Below are 27284 nucleotides of genomic sequence, written 5' to 3'. Positions count from 1 at the left end.
ATCCATGATATACAAGTGTAAATGTGGAAGCTTTAGGAATGTTGATGATGCCTTAGACACGTTTGATAAAATGCTTCACATGTGCCCTTTGCCTTCCATTGTGGAATTTAATCACATGTCGGGTGCCATTGCAAGAATCAAGCATTACCTAGTTGTTATTACTCTATTTAAACAAATGGGTTTGTTTGGAATTGCTCCCAGTCGTCCTACTCTCAATACTTTGATTAATTGCTTCTGCCATTTGAACTGAGTAGATTTTGGGTTTTTTGTCTTAACAACAATTTTGAAACTTGGTTATTACCCAGACTCTATTGCTCTAAACACCCTTGTCAAGGGTCTCTATCTTCAAGGTAACATTGCAGGAGCTATGAAGTTGGTAGAAGATATGGAGAAGAAAGGGTATCAACTTGATGCATTTACTTGTGGAATGATACTAAATGCTCCGTGTAAGATTGGTAAGATTGATATGGCTATTGGGTTGCTCAAGAAATTGGAAGAAGGAGATTTTGAGCTTAAAGTAGTGGTGTATAACACAATCATTGACAGTTTACGTAAGGATAGGTTGGTAATTGAGGCCTTGAACCTTTTGACTGAAATGATGAGTAAAGGCATTTAGGCGGACCTTGTCACTTACAATTCCTTAATTCGAGGCCTATGCAATTTTGGCAAGTGGAGAAAGGCTATTACTTTTTTGAACGAGATGGCACAGAGGAAGATCGTGCCAAGTATGAGGACCTTCAACATATTGGTGGACACACTTTGCAAAGAGGGGATGTTGATAGATGCAAAAAAAGTTTTTGATATGATGATTCAACAAGGTATTGAGCCTGACGTAGTTTCTTATAATTCTTTAATTGGTGGATACTGTTTGCAAAATAAATTGAAGGATGCCATCAAAGCATTGAACATGTTGAGAGGGGTTGTTCACCTACTGTTGTTAGCTATAACGCACTGATTAATGGATTTAAAAAAAAATAAATAAATAAATTGATGAGGCAATGAATCTCTTTAATGAAATGTCCAACATGGTAGTAACTCCTGATGTTGTGACTTACAACACTCTTATAGGCGGGTTTTGTTGAGTGGAGAGACACAAGGCTGCTCTAGAGTTATTCCATAAAATGCAGGCTTATGGCCAACCTCCAAATCCCCAAACTTTTGCTGTCTTGTTGGATGGCCTGTGTAAGAATGGACAAGTTGTTGAGGCAATAAAAGTGTTTCATGACATGAAAGACAAAACGTTGAGCAACAATATTGTGATTTACAGCATTTCGATTGACAGTTTGTGTAATGTTGGGAATCTTACAGTTGTAAGAGAACTCTTTTATAGTCTACCTGTGAAAGGATTGCAACCCAATGTTCGAACTTACACCATAACGCTCAAAGGGCTTTGCAAAGAGGGACTGATAGAAGAAGCATGTGTATTTGAGAAAATGGATGGGAGCAGTTGCTCACCTAACAATCACACATATAACACAATAATCCAAGGGTTAGTGCAACATAATGAGACATCAAAGGCAATGGAATATCTTGAAATAATGGTTGACAAGGGTTTTTCAGCAAATGTGATAGTTGTAAGCATGTTATTTGACTTACTGAACATTCAAGAATTTCCCCAAAAGCTTGTGTGAAGGTTTTTTAGTTTCTCAACATCAAGGACAAGTTTCATATTTTATCCATCACATGTCAATCTTTAAAAGATATGTATCATTTCAAGTAAATTTTATAGTTTATAAAGATGATTTTCTATTTCATTTATGTATGCATGATTGTTTGTACCTTTAACTATTCTATCTTTTGTTGTGATTTCATTGTGCACTCATGTTGTTGCTTGGGAATTGGAACCTATTTTCCTAGATAGTTGTTTCAAAACTTTTTCTTATTTAATGTTAATGCTAAATATTGTTGCTCTAAAATCTGGCTTTTTTTTTTTTTTTTTGGTGGTTATACGTCTCTTAGCCAATGGAATTAATGATAATAAATGTTCCCTCCAATGAAATTAAGTTTTGGACATTTTTACAACAAATTCTAAGTGGCAAGTTATTAGTTGTTACTGGCTATTATTGGAATACCAAAAAAAAAAAAGTAATTTTAGTTGTGGGTTCCAATCAAAACACGTAACAACATAACGTTTAGGATTTGTTGTAAAAATATTGTAAATATAACATTTTTAAAAGAAACAATAAAAAGAGCATTACACAAAAAATTTCTTAACATTTGGGTCCACTACTAACATTCCATTTTTACTTATCAGTTACCACTGTCAATTTTCCACACATCAACATGTGTGAAAAGATTTGACAAATTTTTTGTGTCTATAGACTTTTTCATCAAAAAAAAAAAAAAAATCTACATGGTATATTTTAATTGGTAATTTTTCATTTAAAACAAGATAATAGAGTTTAAGTAAGATTTAAATTTTTAAATAAATAAAAAATTGTAGTTAAATATATAAAAAGACCCCAATTCATTTTTTGCTTTAGGCCTCTAAATGCATCAAACCACCCTTATATGCAATCCCCTCATCTCACACTTAGTAGTTTTGAACTCATGATCTCATATATATCATAAGACTTTAATAACCACTTAGCCAACCCTTTGGGTTGATAGTTACAGTTTGAAATCTATATGTTTTGTTTTGAACTTTGAAATACTAGGAGGTCTCAGTCAAAACTATAGCCTAGACTCTAGAATCCATTTGTATTATTTTTATATTTTAGCTTATTCACTTATTTCATTAACTCAATTGGAACATTTTGATATTTCCAATTAAAATGTCAAGGTTCAAATCTTCCTCCCACTATCAAATTAAAACAAAAACAAAAAAACAAAAAAAAAACATTTTTTTAAAGTATGATGATACATTATATATACATACATATATATATATATATATAAGTATGTATGTATATATTTGTATTTTATCAACTCTAAGCAAATAAATAAATAAACTTTTTAGTAAAAAACTAATCCAAATGAACTTCAAAACTTTAAATAGGTGTGGACTTGAATTCTATAAATAACCAAATATTATTGAGATAAGTATCTATGGTGTCTTGTCATAATTAGTTGAATGGAATTTAAAATAAGATTAGTCAAGAGTTTTGTAATTCAATGATATTTTTCTCTCTTCCTTACGAGAAGAATTATGGTTAGAATTCCCCCTCCGATACTATTGTAAATATTAAATTATCAAAAAATTTAAAATAATTTAAGATGCAGAGTTGAACATTGATATCCAACAATACCAATAAACAACACAAAATGAGCTATCTGGCTTAAGCATGCTCTTTCCCCTTGTGAAGTCTGGTATTCTGCAAACACATTTTTACATAACAATACTAGCAACAAGAAAACAGAATATTTTTCAAGTAGTAAATATTAAAGATATTGTGTGCTAGCATTTATTCTAACAATGATATTAGAAAAAGAGATAATGAATGATCCTACTTCAAAATGCTTCATTTATTGTCAAAGTTGCAATCAATTTTTTAAGTTATAGCCCAACCACATTAGTGCATAAGGGCAATCAAAGCTCGAACATAGAGGTGTACATGACAATGATAACAATTTTTTGCTCTATGTTTTCATATTACTGTCACATGTCATTTCTTCAAACAAAACCTATAAGACACACTTATGTGATAGTGTATTTGCTAAAAGCTTCTAAAGTAAGATTTTTCTTTAATGGGTATGAATCATATGAAGCACATTCAATCGAAATCAAGAGAAACAGAAAAATAGGTATATGTAATATCTAAGCTTCTAAGCACATATAACTACAACAATAGATTCCCTGAAGTTACAAAAGCACTCATAACTAATTGCACCCAAATTAGCATTTCTTTCCTAATCTCTGAAACTGTGCATAAGTACAAGAAATTTAACTTTTAGCTTGGGTTTGCCAACAGATGTTTGAGCGTTTTGTGTTTTTTTTTTTTTTTGCTGGTCCCACGGCACTATTCATGGACCAGCCAACTTGTGAAAAACGCAGCAATAGTGTTATGCCTTTTAAAAATTATTTTGCGATAGTGTTTTTAGCAATAAATTTTTAGTTTTCAACAAAATAAGTAGTATCCAAATAGACCCTTAATCTAAATTCTTTAGTTGAAATTTTGAAGTGACTACTCATTGTTAATTAAAAAATATACGTTTGCATTATCTTCTGCATGCAATAATAATGTTCACAATGCTAAAACATAGAAAAAAGGTTTATGAGGAAAAACATAATGCATAGACAGCAATCATGACAAGCAAGGCACCAGATATATCCACAAATTGATTTGTCGATGTACTTCCTCTACTACTGGTCCACGCAAAACAGTCAAAGCAACCTAAAACTTTTAACAGCTTTAAATTGAGATTACCATGATTATTAGTTCTCCATGGAGAATAAATATCAGAAGGCATCACACCTGTTCTTCATGCTTCACGAGAAATTTGCCATTTGGACAGAAGACATATGCCCCAAAAATCTGAAAAATAACTCGGAAATGGATAATTCAACAACTCCTTCAACTTTTAAGTCATGCAATTTCAGAACATAAGTAAAAGAGAGGTTGAGAGAGGCATTTAACACAAGATGAACTTAAGTGTACCTGAGGATCTGTCACTTCCATTATATCCAGAGTAATAACTGTAAAATTGTTCAACTGATTCCTCAACTTTCAAAGGTTATGACTAAGTGCATTAGCTACAGAATCATTCATTTTCTTGCTTTCTTTCTTTTCTTTTCTTTTTTTGGATATATTTTCTTTTGGGAATAGGGAGGGCAGAAGGGGTAAGCAAAATGAACTTATTATAAAATGCAGCAACAAGAAAAACATTAATTTCACTTTTGATCATAGTTAAGAAAAAAAAATTTTGAAAAAAAAAAAATTCATGGAGATAGAAAATGTAAGCATAAATTTCAAGTAAGAAGTGACTATAGAAATTTCAGGCGCATTACATACCAAGCTTCTGCTATTAACAAAACTAGTCGCGAACCCATGCATTGCGCATGATTAGAGTGGTCTCATTAAATTTATAGTTTACAATTTGGACTAATTTAATAGAGAATAATATATTTCATTATCATATTTTTATTTATTATAGGAAAAATCATAAATGTAATATAGGAACAATAATAAATCATAAATATAAATTTGAAAAATCATATTTTTATTTATTATAGGAATAGTCATAAATCATAAATATAAAATTTGTTGTACCAAAATGAAAACAATACAGTTTTTCTCAAAAATTCAAAAGGCAAGTTAACGAAAATAATCATTTTTTAATAAAATTTATTTATAACATTTTGTGAATCATTAAAAAAAATTTATAATTTAGTAATTATTCTTTTAGTTTTAAAAATATTTTCTCAAACCCTATTTTTTCTACCCTACAATGCAAAACACCAAAAACTGTAACTAAAAAACTAATAAAACTTAACAACGATTAGATGGACCAATTAGGAAAACAATTTGTTTTTGATAATCTATTAAGGTTATTTTCATTGTAGAAATTGCAATTTCCTCCACCCAAAACATATTATCAAATAAACAATTATTAGCAAAATCTAAGTATTAAATTTCTCTATATGCATTGTTATAAAATAATAATAATAATAAAAATATAATTGCAAAAGCTAAAATATGTCACCCATTCAATTATTTTAGTTTGACTAACTTTTTTTTTTTTTTAATAAATGACATTATAGAGTACTTCTAATATAACTATTAAAAGTACTTTATCCAACTTAGAGGATAAAAAAAAAAAATAGTAAAGTCTCATAGTTTAATTATATCTAAATTGATAACTATAGAAAATCAAATTCTAACTTGCAAAAAAAATAATTATTAACCCAAATCATATCAATAAAGAAAAAAAATTACTTGTAATTGGAAATTGGAATACAAAACTACCTGAATATGCAAAAAAAGTCGATATAAATTTACCAAAAAGATAAACAAATATGATGTGATAATTAAATCAACAATAACAAAAAGAACCATTAGTAGAATAAAAAAAGTGATTGAAACAATAAAAAAATTTACCAAAAGAGAAGCAAAATTGGAGAAAGAGAGAGACTATTATGTTGGAATTATACTTAAAAAGTAATAATTCAAGAGAAACAAATATAATACATCTATCAATTAACAATTATATCATGTGCATATGTAATAAAAATCAACAATAAGATGTGAGAAATTCACATACTAGATTATGTTATTCAAGGACCTCACAAGCAATCAGGATGCTCTCCCCAGCTGGTCAGGATTAACAAGAGCTTTATTTTCTCTTTCACACCCCCTTGCAAGTGTGGCCTTGACAATATTTATAATATTCAGAAAGGACATGACCAGCCATAAAATCCTTCCTATCGTAATAACACTTCATGTAACAGAAATGTTACATTTGTTAATAAACAACTTTATTAATTAGATTCATTAATGAAGAAGTTTATTAATGTGTTATTACTTTTATAACTCCATGCTAATACATGGATTCATCTATCGTTCATATCCAAAACTACTATAATGACAGCACCTTTAATAGGAGTTCAAGTTACTGGTATTGACACGATAGATTTATTAAAGCCAACACTCAACGTGCATGAATCTCATTATGGAAGGACTTCCGAGATTATTATGCACTAACCATCGAAAGACTAGCCCTTAATGTCTTCCATAGTCTGAGCAATTTTAACTTGCACCTCCCTTCCATCATGGTCCAACAATGTACTTATCAGAATAGGCTACATCATGATGGATATGGTCAAGTCAAGGACTACAATGAATGCATTCATAATCTTAGTCTACTAAATCAAGTAGACTTATTTCAATATATCAATATCTTACATCATAAAAATATTGCATAATTTCATAAGAGACTGAATATTTATTTGTTAATAATAGAGGCATCATACATATTATATTGGGCCACATTATTCTAACAGTCTCCCACTTGGCCTAACATAACCCCATTTCCAATACATGTGTTTCAAATAGCCCAGAGGACAAGCCTTTGGTAAAAGGATCAGCCAAATTTTGCTTTGATGAAACTCTCTAAACAACCACTTTCTTTTTCTTAATCATATCTCGAATGTAATGGTAACGCCCCTCTATATGTTTTGCACGAGAGTGACATTTCGGATCTTTGGTGATAGCAATGGCAGAATTGTTATCACACAAAATGGGAATGGGTCTTTGAACACATTCTACAATTAGCAACTCTGTTAAGAATTGTTTTAAATATACAGCTTCTTTTGCCGCAGCATTCAAAGCTATATATTCAGCTTCCATCGTAGATTGAGCAACACATTCTTGTTTCTTACTTTTCCATGCAATAGCTCCACCACATAACATAAATACAAAACCAGAGGTAGACTTTCGACTATCTAGACACCCTTGATAATCAGAATCTGAAAATCCAGATAATTTTAAATCATCAGAGCCATGATATGTCAATTTCCTACCTTTAGTCCGCTTCAAATATCTGAAAATCCATTGAATAGCCATCCAATGAAGTTTTCCTGGATTACTTTGAAAACGACTAACCATACTAACTGCAAAAGCAATATCTGGTCGAGTACAGATCATGAGATACATAAGACTTCCTACAGCAGATGCATACGGGTGTAACTTTGGGTCTAGTTTGTCTTGCTCATTTTTAGGACAATCTTTCTGAGAAAGTGGCCTAAGAAAATTATAGGGAATCCTCCCACTCAAACAGTCAACCATATGAAACTTTTCTAGTAAAGTCTCGATATATTTTTCCTGGGAGAGACTCAATTTGTTATTCACCCGGTCTCGTTCAATTTTAATCCCCAAAATGTATGACGCTTCACCTAGGTCCTTCATTTCAAAAGTTTTGAATAGCCACTGCTTGATTTCAGAAAGCATCTCGATATCATTTCCTGCCAGAAGAATATCATCCACATATAATGTAAGAATGGCAACCTTATTCGAATTTTTCTTCACATATACACAAGGTTCAGAAGAATTTTGCATAAACCCCAAAACTGTTACTGATTCATGAAACTTCAAATTCCACTGTCTTGATGCTTGCTTTAATCCATAGATAGATTTTTCTAACTTGCATACCTTGTTCTCATCTCCTTTTGAAATAAAACCCTCAGGTTGCTCCATATAAACATCTTCTTCAAGATCACCATTTAAAAACGCAGTCTTTACATCCATTTGATAAAGTTCAAAATCAAAGAATGCAACTAGAGAAAGTATAGCACGAATAGATTGGACTCTTACAACTGGAGAAAAGGTTTCTTCAAAATCAACTCCATATTCTTGAGTATAGCCCTTTGCCACCAATCTAGCTTTAAACTTTTCCACTTTTCCTGAGACATCTCTCTTTCTTTTAAAAATCCATTTGCATCCAACTATTTTCATTCCCTGTTGCCTTTCCACTAGCCTCCAAACACCATTCTTTTGCATAGAATCAAGCTCCTCATTTATAGCACTAATCCAATTATTTGAATCAGTATCTTCTAAGGCTTGAGAGTATGTTGCTGGGTCTCTCAAATCTTGACTAACTTTCACCTTCTTATAGTTTTCACTATTATAAAGGTAATAGTCAGACATATCATGCCCCTTAGAAATTCGAGTGCTTCTTCTCAAAGGTGTTGGATCTATAGCTTTCACTATTATTGACTCTGTATCTCTTTGTTCTTCCAAGACTTCCTTTTGAAAATCATCATTACCCTCAATTTCAAAAAGATCCTCCAAAAATTTTACATTTCTACTCTCCAAAATTACTTGACTTTCTGGATCAAACAATCTATATCCTCTAGACCGCTGTGGGTAGCCCACCATGACACACCTTTTTGTTTTAGACAACAATTTATCCCTACTAGGATCAGGAATTAAAACATGAGCAATACATCCCCATATCCTAATATGAGACAAACTAGCTATCTTACCAACAAACAACTCATAAGGTGTTTTCTCTAAGGCTTTAGTGGGAATTCTATTTAAGATATGCATAGCTGCTAGAATAGCTTCACCCCAAAATGAAGTTGGCAAATTTGCTCTTGCCATCATAGATCTAACCATGTCTAGGAGTGTTCTATTGCGTCTCTCAGCAATCCCATTAGCCTCAGGGGTATATGGAGGAGTGCGAAAATGAACAATTCCATTCTCAGCACAATATCTCTCAAAATCATTTGATACATACTCTCCACCTCTATCTGAATTGACAGATTTTATTACATTGTTTGTCCATTTTTCAACCTCAAGTCTATAAGTGATAAACTTTTCTAAAGCCTCCGATTTATGTTTCATCAAATAGACATACCCATATCTAGAAAAGTCATCAGTAAAGGTGATAAAATAACGATATCCTCCTCTAGCATTTATATTCATAGGTCCACAAATATCAGTGTGAACTCTCTCCAAAACCTGAGAAGTATGACCTCCTATAGAGTAAGACTTTTTCGTCATTTTCCCTTCAATGCAACTTTCACATGTTGGATAATCTTCTAATATGACATCACTTAACAGACCCATTTTGATCATTCTTCCAATTTTTTGTTTACTAACATGTCCCAATCTCAAGTGCCATAGATAAGTTGCATTATCTTTCACAGAAACATTAACATCACACACAATACTCCCACACAAATGCACTTGATACATATTATTATTTCGAAAACCATATAGCACTACAACATTATTTTTCTTCATCAAGAATCGTCCATTTCCAAAATAAAAATCATAACCAAGTTTTTCTAGCATAGAAACAGATAACAAATTTCTCCTAAGACTCGGAGCATACAAACAATCAACTAAATCAAAAGTTGACCCATTATTTAGTTTTAACTCAAAAACTCCTATGCCTTCAATCTTGGCTTTTGCATCATTTCCCATATAAATGTAACTTGCTCCATCATTTATTTTCTGTAGCCCTTTGAACCCCTGCATAGTATTAGAAATATGAGCAGTAGCTCCTGAATCAGCCCACCAAGATCCAAACTTAATAATAGTGGTATTAATTTCATTGAGAATAAGATTGCCAAAAATACCTTGAGGTTGTTTCTCACGTGACCTCAAAAGAGAATGACATTCAGATTTTTTATGGCCTGGTTTGTTGCAATGATAGCAAATAATCTGTTTTGTTTTGACCTCAACATCTTGCTTAACTAAAGCCTTCTTGTTACTTCTCCAATCATTTTTACCACTTTTAAATTTTCTTTTCTTCTCAAACCTTTTGCTTCCTTTAGGAATAGACTCCTTTTGTTCAGCAATGTTAATTGAAAAATTATTAGCTCTCACCTTTGCATCCTCTTTAGCTGTGACCTTAGATAAGAGATCATCTAATGTCCAATCCAAACTCGAAACAAAATAAATTTGTCTTAAGGTATCATATGAATTGGGCAAGGATGACAGGATAGTTGAAATTTTTGTTTTATCATCTATTGGTCTTCCCTGAAGGGCTAATTCATCAGTTAAGGCAATCATATTAATCACATGTTGACGAGCATCTTCTCCTTCTGATAATTTAGTCCTAATAAATTTTTCCCATAAGCCTTCCACATGTGCACTAGACTTTTTTCCAAACTTCACTTCTAGGCTATCAATTATGGATTTAGCACTAGGGGAATTCATATAGCTAACCATCAATGAATCAATCATATATCCCAACATAAAAAATTTCATTTTGTTATCTGCCTCAATCCATTTATTATAGGAGATTTTATCAGACTCAACAGACTCCTCGTTGGGCTTAGGTGGACATTCAGATTTAATACAATTACTGTAATCATAAAACCCCATGTATAAATCTACTCTACGTTTCCACTCTGCATAATTGGGTCCAGAAAGTGTACAATTTTTCATGATATCAGCCATGTTCAGAGAACCAGAGGAGTTTGCCATCTCTCTGTAAAACGCAACACATATAATTTGTGTATTAAAATCCAATTCTTTTGGCTATCAATTTCTTTTGATAACATACAAGAATTTATATTTAATGACAAATATTTCAACCAATTAAATTCATCCCGTATCCGTAGGGGCGTAAGGAAGAATTTAATCAATTAGTATTTATCTCTTAAATATTTATTTATATTAAATTAGAGCCTGTGTCTATCCGTAGGGGCGTTGACACACACACACACACACATATATATACATTGTGTCTATCCGTAAGGGCGTTGACACATTTATATATATAATCTTTCAAAATCCTATCTCATCCATGTGATTAACCGAAGGGGTGTCATCATGTTTGAGTTTAGAATAATGAAAGAGTTATAGATGTATTAACTTTGAAGAAAACTAACTCCCACTACAAACTTAAAATTAACTAAATGGCGTTATGCTGTATTTGTTACAACCATTTATTAATAAAAATTTATTGTATACCTAACATATAACAATATGACATGTATAGGGGAAAAAAAAATTTACCATAAAGACAAGTTATCATAAATATTAGCAGAGCCTACATGCTTGTGACTGTTGGAATTATACTTAAAAAGTAATAATTCAAGAGAAACAAATATAATACATCTATCAATTAACAATTATATCATGTGCATATGTAATAAAAATCAACAATAAGATGTGAGAAATTCACATACTAGATTATGTTATTCAAGGACCTCACAAGCAATCAGGATGCTCTCCCCAGCTGATCAGGATTAACAAGAGCTTTATTTTCTCTTTCACACCCCCTTGCAAGTGTGGCCTTGACAATATTTATAATATTCAGAAAGGACATGACCAGCCATAAAATCCTTCCTATCGTAATAACACTTCATGTAACAGAAATGTTACATTTGTTAATAAACAACTTTATTAATTAGATTCATTAATGAAGAAGTTTATTAATGTGTTATTACTTTTATAACTCCATGCTAATACATGGATTCATCTATCGTTCATATCCAAAACTACTATAATGACAACACCTTTAATAGGAGTTCAAGTTACTGGTATTGACACGATAGATTTATTAAAGCCAACACTCAACGTGCATGAATCTCATTATGGAAGGACTTCCGAGATTATTATGCACTAACCATCGAAAGACTAGCCCTTAATGTCTTCCATAGTCTGAGCAATTTTAACTTGCACCTCCCTTCCATCATGGTCCAACAATGTACTTATCAGAATAGGCTACATCATGATGGATATGGTCAAGTCAAGGACTACAATGAATGCATTCATAATCTTAGTCTACTAAATCAAGTAGACTTATTTCAAAATATCAATATCTTACATCATAAAAATATTGCATAATTTCATAAGAGACTGAATATTTATTTGTTAATAATAGAGGCATCATACATATTATATTGGGCCACATTATTCTAATATATTAACCTTTTTATATTGTGAACAACTTGGAAGGAATAGAGGCCGAGAGAGGTGGAAATGAGTAAGTAGAAATTTATATGAAAATTATGATGGAAGAGGAAGGATGGAAGTAGATGAAAGGTTGAACAAAATGATACTATAGAATTTAAGAAGATATGAAGGAAAAAAAAAAATTAAAAATCTATAAGGAATCAAATGAAAATGAAAAAATTAAAATAATTATTGGAGGGAATAAAAGATTGAACTAATAAGTCAGTGGTGAAGAAGATGAAAATTTGAGCTAAGTAAGAATTGCCAAAAATATAAAATAAATAAGAATAGATGCTAAAGATGTAGTGCATAAAGAGCTTTAAAAAATTTATTACAAAACTTCCATTATTATATTTGGTATGAATATGTATAGACATTGTTTTTGTTTTTGGTTTTTTAGTTACAAAAAGTTCATTATTTAGATATAAACATCTGAATTAAAGTAGATGAATATGTAAAGGCAAAATTATATGTAATGTTAAAACCACCTAAGATGAATGTGTGTAGTTGATAATCTATTTTTATATATTTATATATATATATATATATATATTTTTTTTTAAAGAATAAAAAACAATTTCTAAATTAAAGTAGATGAATATGTATGGAGAAAATTATATATAATGTTAAAACCACTCAAAATGAATGTGTAAAGTTAATAATCTAATTACAATTAAAAAAAAATGAATAAATAACAAATAAGAAAAATAACAATTATGTTGTCAATGACATAGCGATGAAGGGGCACAACAAGAGTTTAGCAGCAATAAATGCTATGGTTCAGCTTTTCCAAGCAAGTATATTAATTATTATAACTAATTTTTAAATGACATAAAATCACACAAAATCATCATTTACATTAGTAAATTTCCCCACCATTTGTATCTACTTTGAAAGGTTTTGAAGGTGTGATAGAATATTAAATTACAATGTTTTTTATTTATTTATTTATTTATTTGCAATTTGAGATACAATATCAGGACAAAATTCATGCCCACCATTTGTAAAATAGACAATTTATTGTAAATCTTAAACCTTTTATAAACATCACAAACGTTTATAAAAATTATATTATCTCTATATTATTTCTAAACTTACAACATATTCAACACATTTGCTAAATCATGCAGGATGATTTAGCAATGTGCAATTCTACACACACACACAAATTGCAAAAAAAAAATAAATGAAAAAAAGACCAAAATAAACAAAAATAATGCAACATATAAATAAATAAACAAAATACTTCATAATAAAAACATGATAAAATATTCTGTCACACCTCCAAAAACCTTCAAAGTATATGTATTTGTTTTTAAATTGAATATAAATAGTTATATATAAACACCCATGATACCTAATAATTTCAGTGCATAAAAAAAAAAAAGAAAAAAATCACCATAAAGTGATAATTGTGCTCAATTCGTTAGTAAAAATATATACTAAAAACTGAAATATTAAGTGTAATGATAATATCACTGCACACCCTTGACGCGATGATCACTCCATAAATATAAGTGTTTGTGGGATATTTGGGGGGGGGGGTAAGGGTTGAAGTTTAAAGTCTCCAAGAGGGAGCTTCACACACGTATATATTTAAATTAAACTAAGGTGGAATTTTATCTATCTCAAAAAAAAAAATATAATGATATTAAAAAAGAAATTATATTATTAAAATTGAAAAACACTATCCATATTCAATTGCAATACAACCAAAACATCACAATTTCATAAAAAAAAAATGTTATAAAAAACCATGCAAACCATATATATATATATATATATATAGATATATTAGACAAAGAAGCAATACAAAGCTTGATTAACCTATAAATAAAATAAATAAATTAGAGCTTGAATAACCCAAAATCTTACCCAAAATTTTGGACCTGTGTATATTCCAACATATTTTTCAATGCAACTTGTAATTACAATAAATATATATTTAATTTGCAAACTTTAAAAATTAGATTTTTATTTTGGTATTCAAAATATCTTTATTTTGAAATAAAGAGAAGTTTTTATAGTATCAGATTTTAGTGAGATTTAAAACATAACATTATGAAGTTCCCACATGGTCATTGGCATCATGTTAGTAAAATGGCTCAATCTAGCAATATTATGTGCAAGGCAGCAATGGTAATGATATAGAAGGTGGATGGCAAACTTCTCCAATTCAGCATGACACAGCACAACATCCTCTTTCTGTGTTCTAGAAAAATAAAATCCTATTAGATTTGGCAGCATCTCTAGATAGAGCTCTTCTTTTTTACTGTTTCCTGCCTATTAGATTCATCAAATTCAATAAAATCTAAGTTAGACATTACATCAAAACAATGGGGGACATATAATTAGAACCTCACCGGCTCATTGCTTATTTCGTTAATATTTATGAAAAACTAAAGAATGGAACACCTCAAGAATTTTCAGATTTGTGAGTAGCTTGGGATAAAAACAAAAAAAGATATAATTAAAACCTCACCGGGACGTTGCTTATTTGGGCTGCACCCCTAACATTGTCGATACGTTGGTTTTGCCCCTTATCGTTGGATTATCTAAACCCCTGATTAATTATAGTCCCACCTCAATGCCGTCTCTAGCATATGCAAATTTGAACTCAACATTACAAAACAAATTGAATAAAATCTAATGAAATTGTAGAAACCATGCATACAAATAATATCATCATCATCAATTGTGCCCATCTCTAAATTCTTAATAGTGTTTTTTGAGAAGAGAAACTTAGGGAAGAAGACTTGAGGGTGAGGGGTTTAAATTCTTTTTTGGTTTGGTTATGTTTTGTTTTGTATTGTCTATTATTACATCTGGATTCCATAGATAGAAAATAAAGAGTCTATTGTTTTAATGGTTCCGTATTTTTTTTTTTTTTTTAAATCTTTGGCAAACTAACCTTTCTCCTAGCCTCCTCCACAATAAAAATCATTTAATGCATTGATGTTAATGTTGTGGTATCTGTTCATCAATATTAACCCAATTGAAGGAGCTATCTTAACGGACCAGCAACTAACCTTTTTTTTTTTTTAAAGAAGAAGCAAATAAAGAAGTTAATAATTGATTAAGGTAAGGGAGTCATTAATTAACACATGGCTAATGACGTGGCAATGAGGTGGTGCAATAGGAGCTTAGCAGCAACAAATGCTACCCTTCAGCTTTTAAATATATATAGATATAGACTAGCATTTAACCCGCACAATGCGCGGAAACATTTTACATATTTAAAATACTATCAACTTGACATAACAATACAGTACATATTTAAAATACCATCCACTTGACATAACAATACAATAAAATACTCATTTAGGTTTTCTCAAAAAAAAGAAAAAAAAAATTCAACCAAGTAATGTAGTATATCCATTTTGTTTTATAGAACAACTAAAATTGTGTATCTCAATTATAGTTATACTATCTAAAGAACAATAATTCTTACAACATTTATTTATTTATTCATATTTAAAATACTATCAACTTTGGCGTGTCGACAAGCAGTTGTTTTTGCCTTGGAAGCTGGATTTTCAGAGCTTGTTATTGAGGGTGATAACAGCACAGTAATGAAAGCCATCTCGGGTTTGTCTTACCATAATTCCTTGCTTGGGCATGTTTATGAGGATATTTGTGCTTACCTAAATGGGATGCAGCTGGTCTCAATAAGTTGTATTAGGAGAGGGGGGAATATGGTTGCGCATTCTTTAGCAAAGTATGCAAAAAATATTAGTGATGTAGTCTATTGGTTAGAGGACTCACCACCACCTGCGGTGGAGGCTTTGTACCAAGATTCTTTACATGTTAGTGATTGAATGAATGCCTCGTTTTCAAAAAAAAAAAAAATACTATCAACTTGACATAACAATATACATATTTAACATATCATCAATTTGACATAACAATACAATAAATACTCATCCAGGTTTTTTACCAAAAAAAAAACTCATCCAGGTAGTTATACTATCTAAAGAACAATAATATTTACAACATTTATTTATTTATTTATAATATAATTAAGGATAGTATAAAGGAAAAAACTAAGTTTGAAAGTAAATAAATTTTAAAATTAAAAAAAGAAAAATCTTCTAAAAGTCAAAAAAAATACTTCTCAAAATTGGCATCTTTCCCACACGCCAACAAGATGCCAATTTTGAGAAGTGGATCTTGTTGGCGTGTGGGAAATAGTGAATCTATAAAATTTTGGATGGATAAATGGATTCCTAATTATCCATCAAATAGGGTGCTGCATCCGGTTCATGAGGGTGTGGAGGATTGGAGGGTTTCGGATCTTATAGATTTGGAATTACATGGGTGGAGGAGAGATACCATCATGACACTATTTAATAGAGAGGATGCAGAGGCGATATGTAAAATTCCCTTAAGCCATAGGCGTGTGAATGATGTTGTGGTGTGGTTGCATAATAAAGAAGGTGTTTACACAGTTAGATCCGGGTATCATGTGGCTAGAAAAGTGCTTAGGGAATGGGCTGAAAGTTCAACAAGTTCTGGGCAGCAACTATGGAAGAAATTGTGGAGAGTAAGGGTACCTAACAAATTGAAGGTATTTGTGTGGAGGGCTTGTCATGAGATACTGCCAACCCGAGTAAATTTGGCAAAAAGAAATATTATCAGAGAGAATTTATGCCTTTGCTGTCAGCGAGCTCCAGAGATCGTGATTCATGCTCTTTGGGAATGTCCAGCAGCCCAAGATGTGTGGGCTGGCAGTTCCACTATGATGCAGAAATGTGCTACTAACTTTCATGATTTTATGCAGCTTTTTGAGGTTTTGATGAATAGACTTGATGCAGCTGGGCTGGAGCTTTTTGTGGTGCAAGCTTGGACTGTGTGGAATCAGAGGAATACGATGGTGCATGGAGGACAGATAAAGAATCCTTGCTGGCTGAACAGACGTGCAGCAGACTACCTGGACGAGTTTAGAAAGGCGCAGGAGCAGCTGGTTATTTCGAATACAATTTCAAACGGACACCATTGGAAGCCTCCACCTCAGACTATGTATAAGTTGAATTTTGACGCAGCTGTGTTCACGGAGCAGCAGAGTTCTGGAATTGGAGCAATAATCCGAAATGCACAGGGGCAAGTAATGGCTGGAATGTCAGCTAAAGGGCCCTATGTCAGAAATAGTGAAGAGGCAGAAGCTTTGGCGTGTCGACAAGCAGTTGTTTTTGCCTTGGAAGCTGGATTTTCAGAGCTTGTTATTGAGGGTGATAACATCACAGTAATGAAAGCCATCTCGGGTTTGTCTTACCATAATTCCTTGCTTGGGCATGTTTATGAGGATATTTGTGCTTACCTAAATGGGATGCAGCTGGTCTCAATAAGTTGTATTAGGAGAGGGGGGAATATGGTTGCGCATTCTTTAGCAAAGTATGCAAAAAATATTAGTGATGTAGTCTATTGGTTAGAGGACTCACCACCACCTGCGGTGGAGGCTTTGTACCAAGATTCTTTACATGTTAGTGATTGAATGAATGCCTCGTTTTCAAAAAAAAAAAAATACTATCAACTTGACATAACAATATACATATTTAACATATCATCAATTTGACATAACAATACAATAAATACTCATCCAGGTTTTTTACCAAAAAAAAAACTCATCCAGGTAGTTATACTATCTAAAGAACAATAATATTTACAACATTTATTTATTTATTTACAATATAATTAAGGATAGTATAAAGGAAAAAACTAAGTTTGAAAGTAAATAAATTTTAAAATTAAAAAAAGAAAAATCTTCTAAAACAACATAAACAATGTTTTGACTTGTGGAAAAGGGATATTTAATCCAAACCTAATCTATAGTGTATATTGTGGGTTCTTGGATAGGCTGTAGTGGCATGCAAATCTACAAAATCACCTCCACAAAAATAAAAAATGGGAGTATTCAAAATAAATGATCATGTAGTAATCATAATTATTCAGTTTAGATGGAGAAGAATTTTAAATGCTGTTAACATCCTTCTTTAAGTCTATAAAAATTACAAACTCATAAGACTCACCAAGAAGTGGAGAATAACGGTAAACACATTGGAAAGCACTACAATAATCACCATATGCTATAACAACATAAGAATTTTCTTTTTCTCAAATTTTAGAGGGCTTGCTTGAGTTGGTCAATTTGATTTATTGAGAAATTAATCAATCCCTTTAGGCAATAAAAATTTGTCATAAGTAGTAGAATTGGTTTGGAATACTGCAAGATAGATTGGTAAACAGCCTATTAGGAAGATTTTAGGGACAACCACCCAGGTAGCACCATAATTGATGACTCTATGGAACAATAGAGAATTATGAATCAATAATAATAGAAAGTCATTTTTCAAGAAAAAAAAAATGATTTTTTTTGTTTACTAAAAAAAATAAATAAATAAACTTACTGTAACAACATCCTTTATTGCTTGCAAAATTTCTACAACCATGTGTCTAACCTACTCAATTGTTTAGCCTTGAAACAATGCATAGTTATAATCGTTCCCTCCAATTTCTCCAACCATTAACATTGTTGTTTCAAGCTTTTTAGCACAATTTATCAAAAATTAAATGAAACCCCCAAAAAACACATAGATAATAAATTTAACTTTGTATTTTATGCTTAATTCAAATGACCACCTGCCCCTGCAAAATTCTTCCTAAGTCCACCAAAAACCAATGCGGCTTGATCCAAGTAGGGGGAGAAAAGGAACTCTTCTGTTAGAGCTATGAAATTATAGAACATAACAAAAAACTTTCATTATAATATAACTTTGTCAATAATATTGGTTAATAAGGTGGGTTAGAGGATCTGAATTATAATATATGAAATCAAGTCAAACAAAGAAACTAAATTAACTTGCATTGTGTACATAGCTAATAAAAAATTCCCAAAAAAAAAAAATTAATAATTCAAATAGAACAACAAATCATGCATAGTCCTAAAACACAGAACAAAGGATAAGGATTTTTCTAGACTCAACCATGCATGTGGTATAAACTTATAGTAAGTAATCAGCAGAGAAGAATCCGCACAATTTAACCCCCCACCCCACTCATCTATATATATATATAAAACCGAAGCCTCTGAAACTCCTACAATTTTTGACGTTAGCACAGTATTAAAAAAAAAAAAAAAAATTTCTTAAAAAAAAAAACCTTTTCTAAAGCGCGATAAAAACCAAAATATGAGGAAAAAAAAAAAAACATAAGTGCAAAAAAATCAAACCCACGCTCTGCCGTTCCTCTCTCTTCTCTATTTCTCTACCTTCTTCTTCCCCAAAACCAAGCCATCCCCACACTGTCATGTCCGAGATAGAAAGAAGGCATCACCAACCAAATGGTTTGGTCCTTCGGCAATACATACAACTATGGTTTCATAGTCGGAGAGTTTTTCTGGAAGCGAAGGTGACGATGGGAACGCAACAGAGCTTGAAGAGAAAATCAAATCAGACACCGCCACTGCTTTTAAATAATTTTCTATACCATTAACATATTAGGAATTCATAACCTTATATTATATTTTGATCAGGAATCCATAACCCTAACCAAATTTGATTAGGAATCCATAACCCTATATTATATTATAAATAATATTTTTTTTAGGGATTATTTGTTACCATGAAACTCATGGCTAAAAATTTGTATTTTTCATTCCTCTCTTCTAAATTTTTTTTACTCGCTTTACAATTCTAAATTTTTATTACTCTCTTTATAATTCTTCAGTTCTTTTGGATTTAATTTTGTGAATTTTTATCTGGGTTCGTGTGGCTACTACTTAAAAGCTTGATTTTAGTGTATAGTTTGGGGATTTAAATTCGAAATTCATAAGGAATTTTAATTTCTAATTCTTTGAGATTGTGTATTTGGAATTCTTTTATGATTTATATGTTAGATATTGGGATTGGTATGGGTTTGAATTTTTTATGATTCATATGTTAGATTTTGGATTGGTGTTGAATTTTTTATGATTCATATGATTATAAGATCTTTATGACAAAGTTATCCTAGAAAATCTAGATTAGTTTGCTAATTGATGAAATGAGAGGAGAGTGGGACTTGGAAAAGTTACAAGACCTGTTGGATGTAGCTTCAATCTTTGCCATTGTTAAAATTCCTCTAAACAAGAAATACACAGATAAGATTATGTGGGTAACAAATGCTCATTGCCCAAGAAAATAATATAGAACATTATCCCATTGCTTTCAACATTTTTCTTCTTCTTCCAATTCCAAAAAAAAATACTTTGCATATTTTACCCACATAATCTATACATTATATCAAACATGTCAAAGTGCTTGCAAATATTTTCATCGCAAAAAGAATGTTGACTTTGAAAGACAATTATTTAGCTAAACATTATATCAAACATGATGTGCGGTGACGTGCTAAAAGGTACTTCTCTTTGTATTGGACACTAAATGTGCAGCCATAACTTTCAATTTTTGCTTGAAAGGTGATCCACAATATTTTACCTATGAATAAGCTCAATCTTTATTGTAGGAGAATAATTTCATCATTCTCAAGTGAAATATGTGGGGATAGTGCAGAATTAGTGACATATGAAATATGGGAGTGCTCAGAAGCACCAGAAGTCTAGAGATCAACCATGATGTTTCCATAGGTATAGTGTTATTAGAAAAATGGGCATGTCATGGAGGTGGAGTTCATGCTAAATATAGCCTGGCTGTTATGGTACAATCGGAACCAAAGGTGGGTGAGTGAAGCTAGATAGCAATGAATTTGGTGCAGACAGCTTCTAATCTTGATATGGAAATTTATGGAAGCTTAGAAAAATAATCAGACAAGAGTGGTTGTTGAAGAGTGTAGATAGAGACCTCCTGTAGGTATCAGGTATGTATTGCAAGCTAATCAAGATCTAACATTTTAGATGGTTTTTTAGGATCATCAAGATCTATTATTACTTCAATTTTATAAAGTTTTTTTGCTATTAGATAATGCAATGGGTCTGAATGATTGATAGGATGCTTTTAAACCCATATATAATGGCTGCATGATAATGATTTTTAGTTACTAGAATTCTGAAATTACTAGAAGTTAATTTGTAATATCGACATGTTTAATGTTGGCGATGCTCTTTTATTTGTCAGAATTGAATTGATATTACTATTTCATGAATAATACTACATTCTTACATGAAAGCATCTATTAGTGGAGAAGGTTTTGAATTGACTACTTAATTCAACCGAATGTATGTTGTATATTATGTTTGATAACATATATTTGCTAAATGAGCTTCTACTTGTTTCAAAGGAAAATTATTTATTTTCAACAAAAACAATTGTTTAACAACTTGCTCTGTTGGGTTAAATTGTTGTAATTGGCTACATATACTTTCATTCATAAGAGATGCTTAATTCAAGGGTTTTTCACCCCTGAGGGGCTAAGTAGTTTACTTAGCACCCTTTTACTATGATTGACAAAAGAACCATAGTGACTAACCATCTTTAATCTTGCTATTTGCAGCATCACAAATTCACAGTGTTAATATTTCATGAAGGTCATTAAAATGGATATTAGCTGGTGTCATCTCATCATATACATATAATAAATGCAAAAAAGTTGCATTTGTTGGGTTTTCTTTGGTTTTCAATGCAACTGAGCAATTGTAGCAGGTAGTTATGGATAAAGAGTTTGAACATGACCTAGGTGCTCTAGGAGGGTGCCTATTTTTTTCCTTTCTATATAATAAAAAATAATAAAAAACCTCTACTTTTTGATAAGTGAGATTTAAAGAGTAGCATAATCCTCACATGAGGCACTTTTTTTTGTGTGTATATTGTTACTTTTTAATTGATTTGGTTGTTTGTAGTTCTTTTGGGCACTTATATATATATATATATATATGTTTGTATATATATATTACTATGAATGATGCTTTGATGAACATTTTCTTTTAGGTTTGGGAAGCATTGTAGACTTTGCAATATCTTTTTCTTTTTTCAGCTAAATTGAAGTAATTGCCTATTTGTAGTCAAAAAATTTTTTATTGAGGTGTTGGTCTTTCTTTCCTCAAGCAAATGAGTTAGGCTACTTATATTTTGTACAAATGTAACTTTTGCTTGAAACCACTGATTGACAATTTTCATTCTTAAAAAATTTAACATGCAAAGGATGGGATATAGAAGGAGGATGCTTGGGTCAAGACGATCAGGTGGAATACTCTCATGGAATTGAGCAATTGTGATAACTCTTGCAGCTACTATTGGCTTGCAAGAAGAAATGGGAGGACCTGCATTTTTTTTTTTTTTTATAGCAATGGTTTATCCTAATAGTTTAGTTTGATTTGCATTTTGCTTGCACCCCATTAAGTTGAAATGTTCCCTCAAATATCACTATCTTAGCTTTAAGATAAAGATAGACCTAGCATTATTAGTTACTATTATTATATAATTTTTTTTTCAATGTCCTGTTGTAGTAATTGTGGAAATTGTTAACAGATGAATAAAAGCATTTAGAGTGTGCAACAATTTGATATACAAAATCTGATGTTTAGTAAGCATTTGGTTCCAAGAACACTAAAACCAGAAGTGTGAAGTAGTTGCATGTTTTTTGGGGCTGTTTGCTTTTATGGCTTAATGTCAATTGGGCAAGAGGTTTTTATGGGATGCTATACTACTAAGTACGCATCTAAACAGTCGTTTGGTATAGCAGCAATATGAAGTTGAGACAACTAATAATGAAATTGAAAATTGGGAAATGGTTTGTTGCGCACTTTAGGTGGAAGTTGAATCTAAATTGGCTCTTCAATGAAAAGTTCATGTAGAATAATTGTTTAAATTATTCTTTATTTTATTATTATTATTACTATTATTATTATTATTATTATTTGTTGAAAAATTTGATGCAAACTTTGACTGGTGTAAAATGTCATTTTGGTCAATTTCATAAAAAGTTAATTGGCCATTGAAACAAAAGGGTGTAAATATTAACTGTAAACACATCCAATTAAGAAAAACTCCAATCCTCTAATACAACCTTAACTAACAAATAAATGCTATAAATTTGTAAAGTTATTATAAAAATGTGATAAAAGTTATGCTTTTATTTAACAAAATTAATGCATTTTTGACCCTCTAAGAACAACTTTTAACAGTTAGATTTTACACATACTCTTTTGTGATCCTAACAAATTATGCTATTAAGAAAAAAAGAAGTTTAAGATATTATTAAGAAAAAAAAAATGTTTAAGATGTTATAAAACTATAGATTTACCATTCAAAATGATGTTATACCAATTTTTTTTTTAGTTTCAATAAAATGTTAATCTATTGCATCCGTCACACGATAATTGCTTTTTATCATTAGACTTAAACTCTTATTTTAAAAGAATAAAAGAAAGATTAAATTTAATAGAACAAAAAGATGGATTAAATTTATTTTTCAATAGTTTTCCCGTGCATCGCACGAGTTAGCGACTAGTATTTTATAGGATAATGATATAAATCACACAATAGATACATTCAAAACAGGATTGGCATGGTAAAAAATCATCATTTATAAATGTTTCATTCAAATATGGTTTTTTTCATGTGGGATTAGTAGCAACTAAAGAAGGAAACCATTTAGGCAATAAACATAAAGATAAAAGAAATTTAAAAAAAAAAAAAAAGTAGGAAAATTATGATCATTAATCTCATGAGCTATTCCTTTCAACAGACACCAAGGTACTAACCTAATATACACTATACAAATCACATGCATGAACTAATTGAAATATCCTTGTCCGTCCTTAGCAAAGATAGAAAAAACCATTGGGCTGCAGTATCATTCTTAATGAACAAAACATGCAACCCACATCGTTTTTTTTTTTTTTTTTTTTTAAATTGTGGTGAGAATTTTTAAAGAACAAAATATTTTAGCCATGAGAGTTCTTCAACACTACATTAACTTAAAAGTTAAGTTTAAGCAACTATTTGATTCTAACGAAAAGACTTTTATTTCAAACGGACTCTAACCCAAATTCTAGACTTTATAAAGCCAAATTTGTTATTTTTCTTTAAAAGCTTTACCTGCCGATGGGTGGGAATACTTTATTTTCTCTTTCTCGTTGTCCGTCTCTTCGTCTCTGTGTGTGACTTACAGTTATTGAGTTTCTCTTAATGTTGATTCCAAATGTTTTGGTGTCTTTATATGTAAACAGCAAAAGGTTGTCAGTAATAAAGTTTAAGCAAAAACAATCAAACTAAAATAATCAAAATACCTTAATGTCAGCCAAATACGTATAGCAAGTACAGTCCTAATTAGCCTAAATAATAGTTAACGCCAATTTCTTTCTCAAAAAGTAGTCAAAAATCAAAACTTACTCATAGCAAGTTAGCGAGAGACTTGACGAATGTGGAAGGCTAGAATGGCAGTAATGGCAGTCCTCAAATGTTTCTCTCTCTGCCTTATGATCTCTCTATCAATCGCTATTTTTTGTAAAATAGGAAGTGAAATGGTGTTTTAAACAACCGGTTAGTTTTTGTTACAAACACTGAGTAAAGCGATGGGTTAAGTGGTGTGTTAGATGACATTTTTTCCAACACGTCGCAACATCTTTAATTGCAGGGAAAGGCATATGTATTTATATATAGTATTAGATTAAATATATATAGATTATGTTACTTTTAAGACATGACTGATCGGTAGCTTAGTGGTGCGGTAAGTGTGTTTTGGTCAATTTATCTCAAGTTCGAGCCTAATCTTGATTATTTTGCTACTTCCATTTTTAAAAAGCATGATATAAATACCACATTTCAGCCGCCCCCATGTTACGTGCACAAGTTGTTGCAGGGCAAGTGGGATCTTTGAAGATTGGTAGCAGTGGTGTTTCCTTGATTTGTGCCAAGATAGTTGGTATCTGAATGTTATGTCAGTTGTAGTTTTTTAACGTTGAGTTATTATTTTGTTCTAGCTTTTAGGAGTTGGAGTCTGTTGTTATTTAGTTCTATTTTTTAGGAGTTGGAGTTTAAGAGGATCACGATTGTGTTAATGGTCCTGATTTTATGCTTTGGAACGTTACCATCTACTTGTATAAATTCAGCAGCTATTGGAATAAAAGTCATCAGAAAATTTATCATTCAAACTTATCTTTTAAGGAGGCCGAATTACCTCAAATCAATCCAGAAATTATCCATTGTTTCCTATTTAAATTCCACAAATAAGCCATCATAGGTAATGATAAGGAGATATATGTACCACCCCATCCCCAATTCTTTTGTGCTCTCTCACCATCCATTCTCAAACTCTATCATTTCGTTCTGATTTCCGCTGCCAAATTGTTTGCTGGATCTTCAGGAAAATGGGTACGTTGCTTTGTATTTCCCACTCTTCTTTTCGTTCTTATTGTTATTCTACTCTTACTGCAGCTACTGCTGCTACTACTAGTATTGCTAGTGCTAAAAAAAAACCCAAACCACAATCACAATCAAAACCAATTCTTGAAATCTGTTAAAGATCAGTGCAAATCTAGAAGCTTTAGGAACGTTGATCATGCCTTAGACCTGTTTGATAAAATGCTTCACATGCGCCGTTTGCCTTCCATTGTCAATTTTAATCACATGTTGGGTGCCATTGCAAGATTGAAGCATTACCTAGTAGTCATTTCTCTAATTAAACGAATCGAATCATTTGGTATCTCTCCTGATGTTTATACTCTTAATATTTTGGTTAACTGCTTCTGCCATTTGAATCGAGTAGATTTTGGGTTTTCTGTCTTGGCAACAATTTTGAAACTTGGTCATCACCCAAACTCTATTACTCTAAACACCCTTGTCAAGGGGCTCTATCTTCAAGGTAACATTGCTGGAGCTGTGAGGGTGGTAGAAGAAATGGAGAAGACTGGGTATAAGCCTAATGCAATTACTTGTGGAACAATACTAAAAGCTCTGTGTAAGATTGGACAGACTAGTATGGCTATTGGTTTGCTTAGGAAGATGGAAGAAGGGAATTTTGAGCTTGATCTGACAATGAATAACACAATCATTGATAGTTTATGTAAGGATAGATTGGTAACTGAGGCTTTGAACCTTTTATCTGAAATGAGGAGTAAAGGCTTTCAACCGGACGTTATCACTTACAATTCCTTAATTCAAGGCTTATGCAATTTCCACTGGTGGAGAGAGACTATTACTTTGTTGAATGAGATGACACAGAGGAAGATCATGCTAAGTGTGAGGACCTTCAGCATATTGGTGGACACATATTGCAAAGAGTGTTGATAGAGGCAAAAAAAAGTTTTTGATATGATGATTCAAAGAGGTATTGAGCCTGACGTAGTCTCTTATAATACTTTGATTGATGGATACTGTTTGCAAAATAAATTGAAGGATGCCATCGAAGCATTGAACATGATGGTGAGAGGGGTTGTTCACCTAATGTTGTTAGCTATAACACATTGATTAATGGATTTTGTAAAGAGAAAAGAATTAATGAGGCAATGAATCTCTTTCATGAAATGTCCAACAAGGGAGTAACTCCCAATGTTGTGACTTTCAGCACTCTTATAGGTGGGTTTTTTTGAGTGGAGAGACACAAGGCTGCTCTAGATCTATTCCATAAGATGCAGTCTTGTGGCCAACCTCCAAATCCCCAAACTTATGCTATCTTGTTGGACGGCCTATGTAAGAATGGACAAGTTGTTGAGGCAATAAAAGTGTTTCTTGAGTTGGAAGAAAAAACATTGGGCAACAATATTGTGATTTACAACATTTTGATTGACGGATTGTGTAATGTTAGGAATCTTAAAGTGGCAGGAGAACTCTTTTATAGTCTACCTACAAAAGGATTGCAACCCAATGTTCGAACTTACACCATAATGCTCAAAGGGCTTTGCAAAGAGGGACTACTAGAAGAAGCAAGTGAGATGTTTGAGAAAATGGATGGGAGTGGTTGTTCACCTAACGATCGCACATATAACACTATAATCCAAGGGTT

The 27284-nt window shown here is 31.6% G+C and overlaps 2 protein-coding genes across 2 annotated transcripts; both read left to right on the top strand.

The window, feature by feature from the left end:
- The first annotated feature begins 1121 nt into the window (after positions 1–1121).
- On the top strand, positions 1122–1631 carry LOC115985824 (putative pentatricopeptide repeat-containing protein At1g12700, mitochondrial). The gene has a single exon (XM_031108725.1). The coding sequence runs from the start codon at positions 1122–1124 to the stop codon at positions 1629–1631; it is 510 nt and encodes a 169-aa protein (XP_030964585.1).
- A 24278-nt stretch (positions 1632–25909) lies between these two features.
- LOC115985823 (putative pentatricopeptide repeat-containing protein At1g12700, mitochondrial) lies at positions 25910–26569 on the top strand. The gene has a single exon (XM_031108724.1). It carries the CDS (start codon positions 25910–25912, stop codon positions 26567–26569), a length of 660 nt encoding a protein of 219 aa, XP_030964584.1.
- Positions 26570–27284: the final 715 nt, after the last annotated feature.

The sequence above is a fragment of the Quercus lobata genome, chromosome 4 (assembly GCF_001633185.2).
Source record: "Quercus lobata isolate SW786 chromosome 4, ValleyOak3.0 Primary Assembly, whole genome shotgun sequence".
Classification (NCBI taxonomy): Eukaryota; Viridiplantae; Streptophyta; class Magnoliopsida; order Fagales; family Fagaceae; genus Quercus; species Quercus lobata.
Note: the sequence above shows the minus strand (reverse complement) of the source record. Positions and strands in the feature narration are given on the sequence as shown.

Bases quoted from the DNA above. Each gene is read 5' to 3' on its own strand.
- LOC115985824 (XM_031108725.1), top strand. From the start codon at position 1,122: ATGCAGGCTTATGGCCAACCTCCAAATCCCCAAACTTTTGCTGTCTTG.
- LOC115985823 (XM_031108724.1), top strand. From the start codon at position 25,910: ATGTTGGGTGCCATTGCAAGATTGAAGCATTACCTAGTAGTCATTTCT.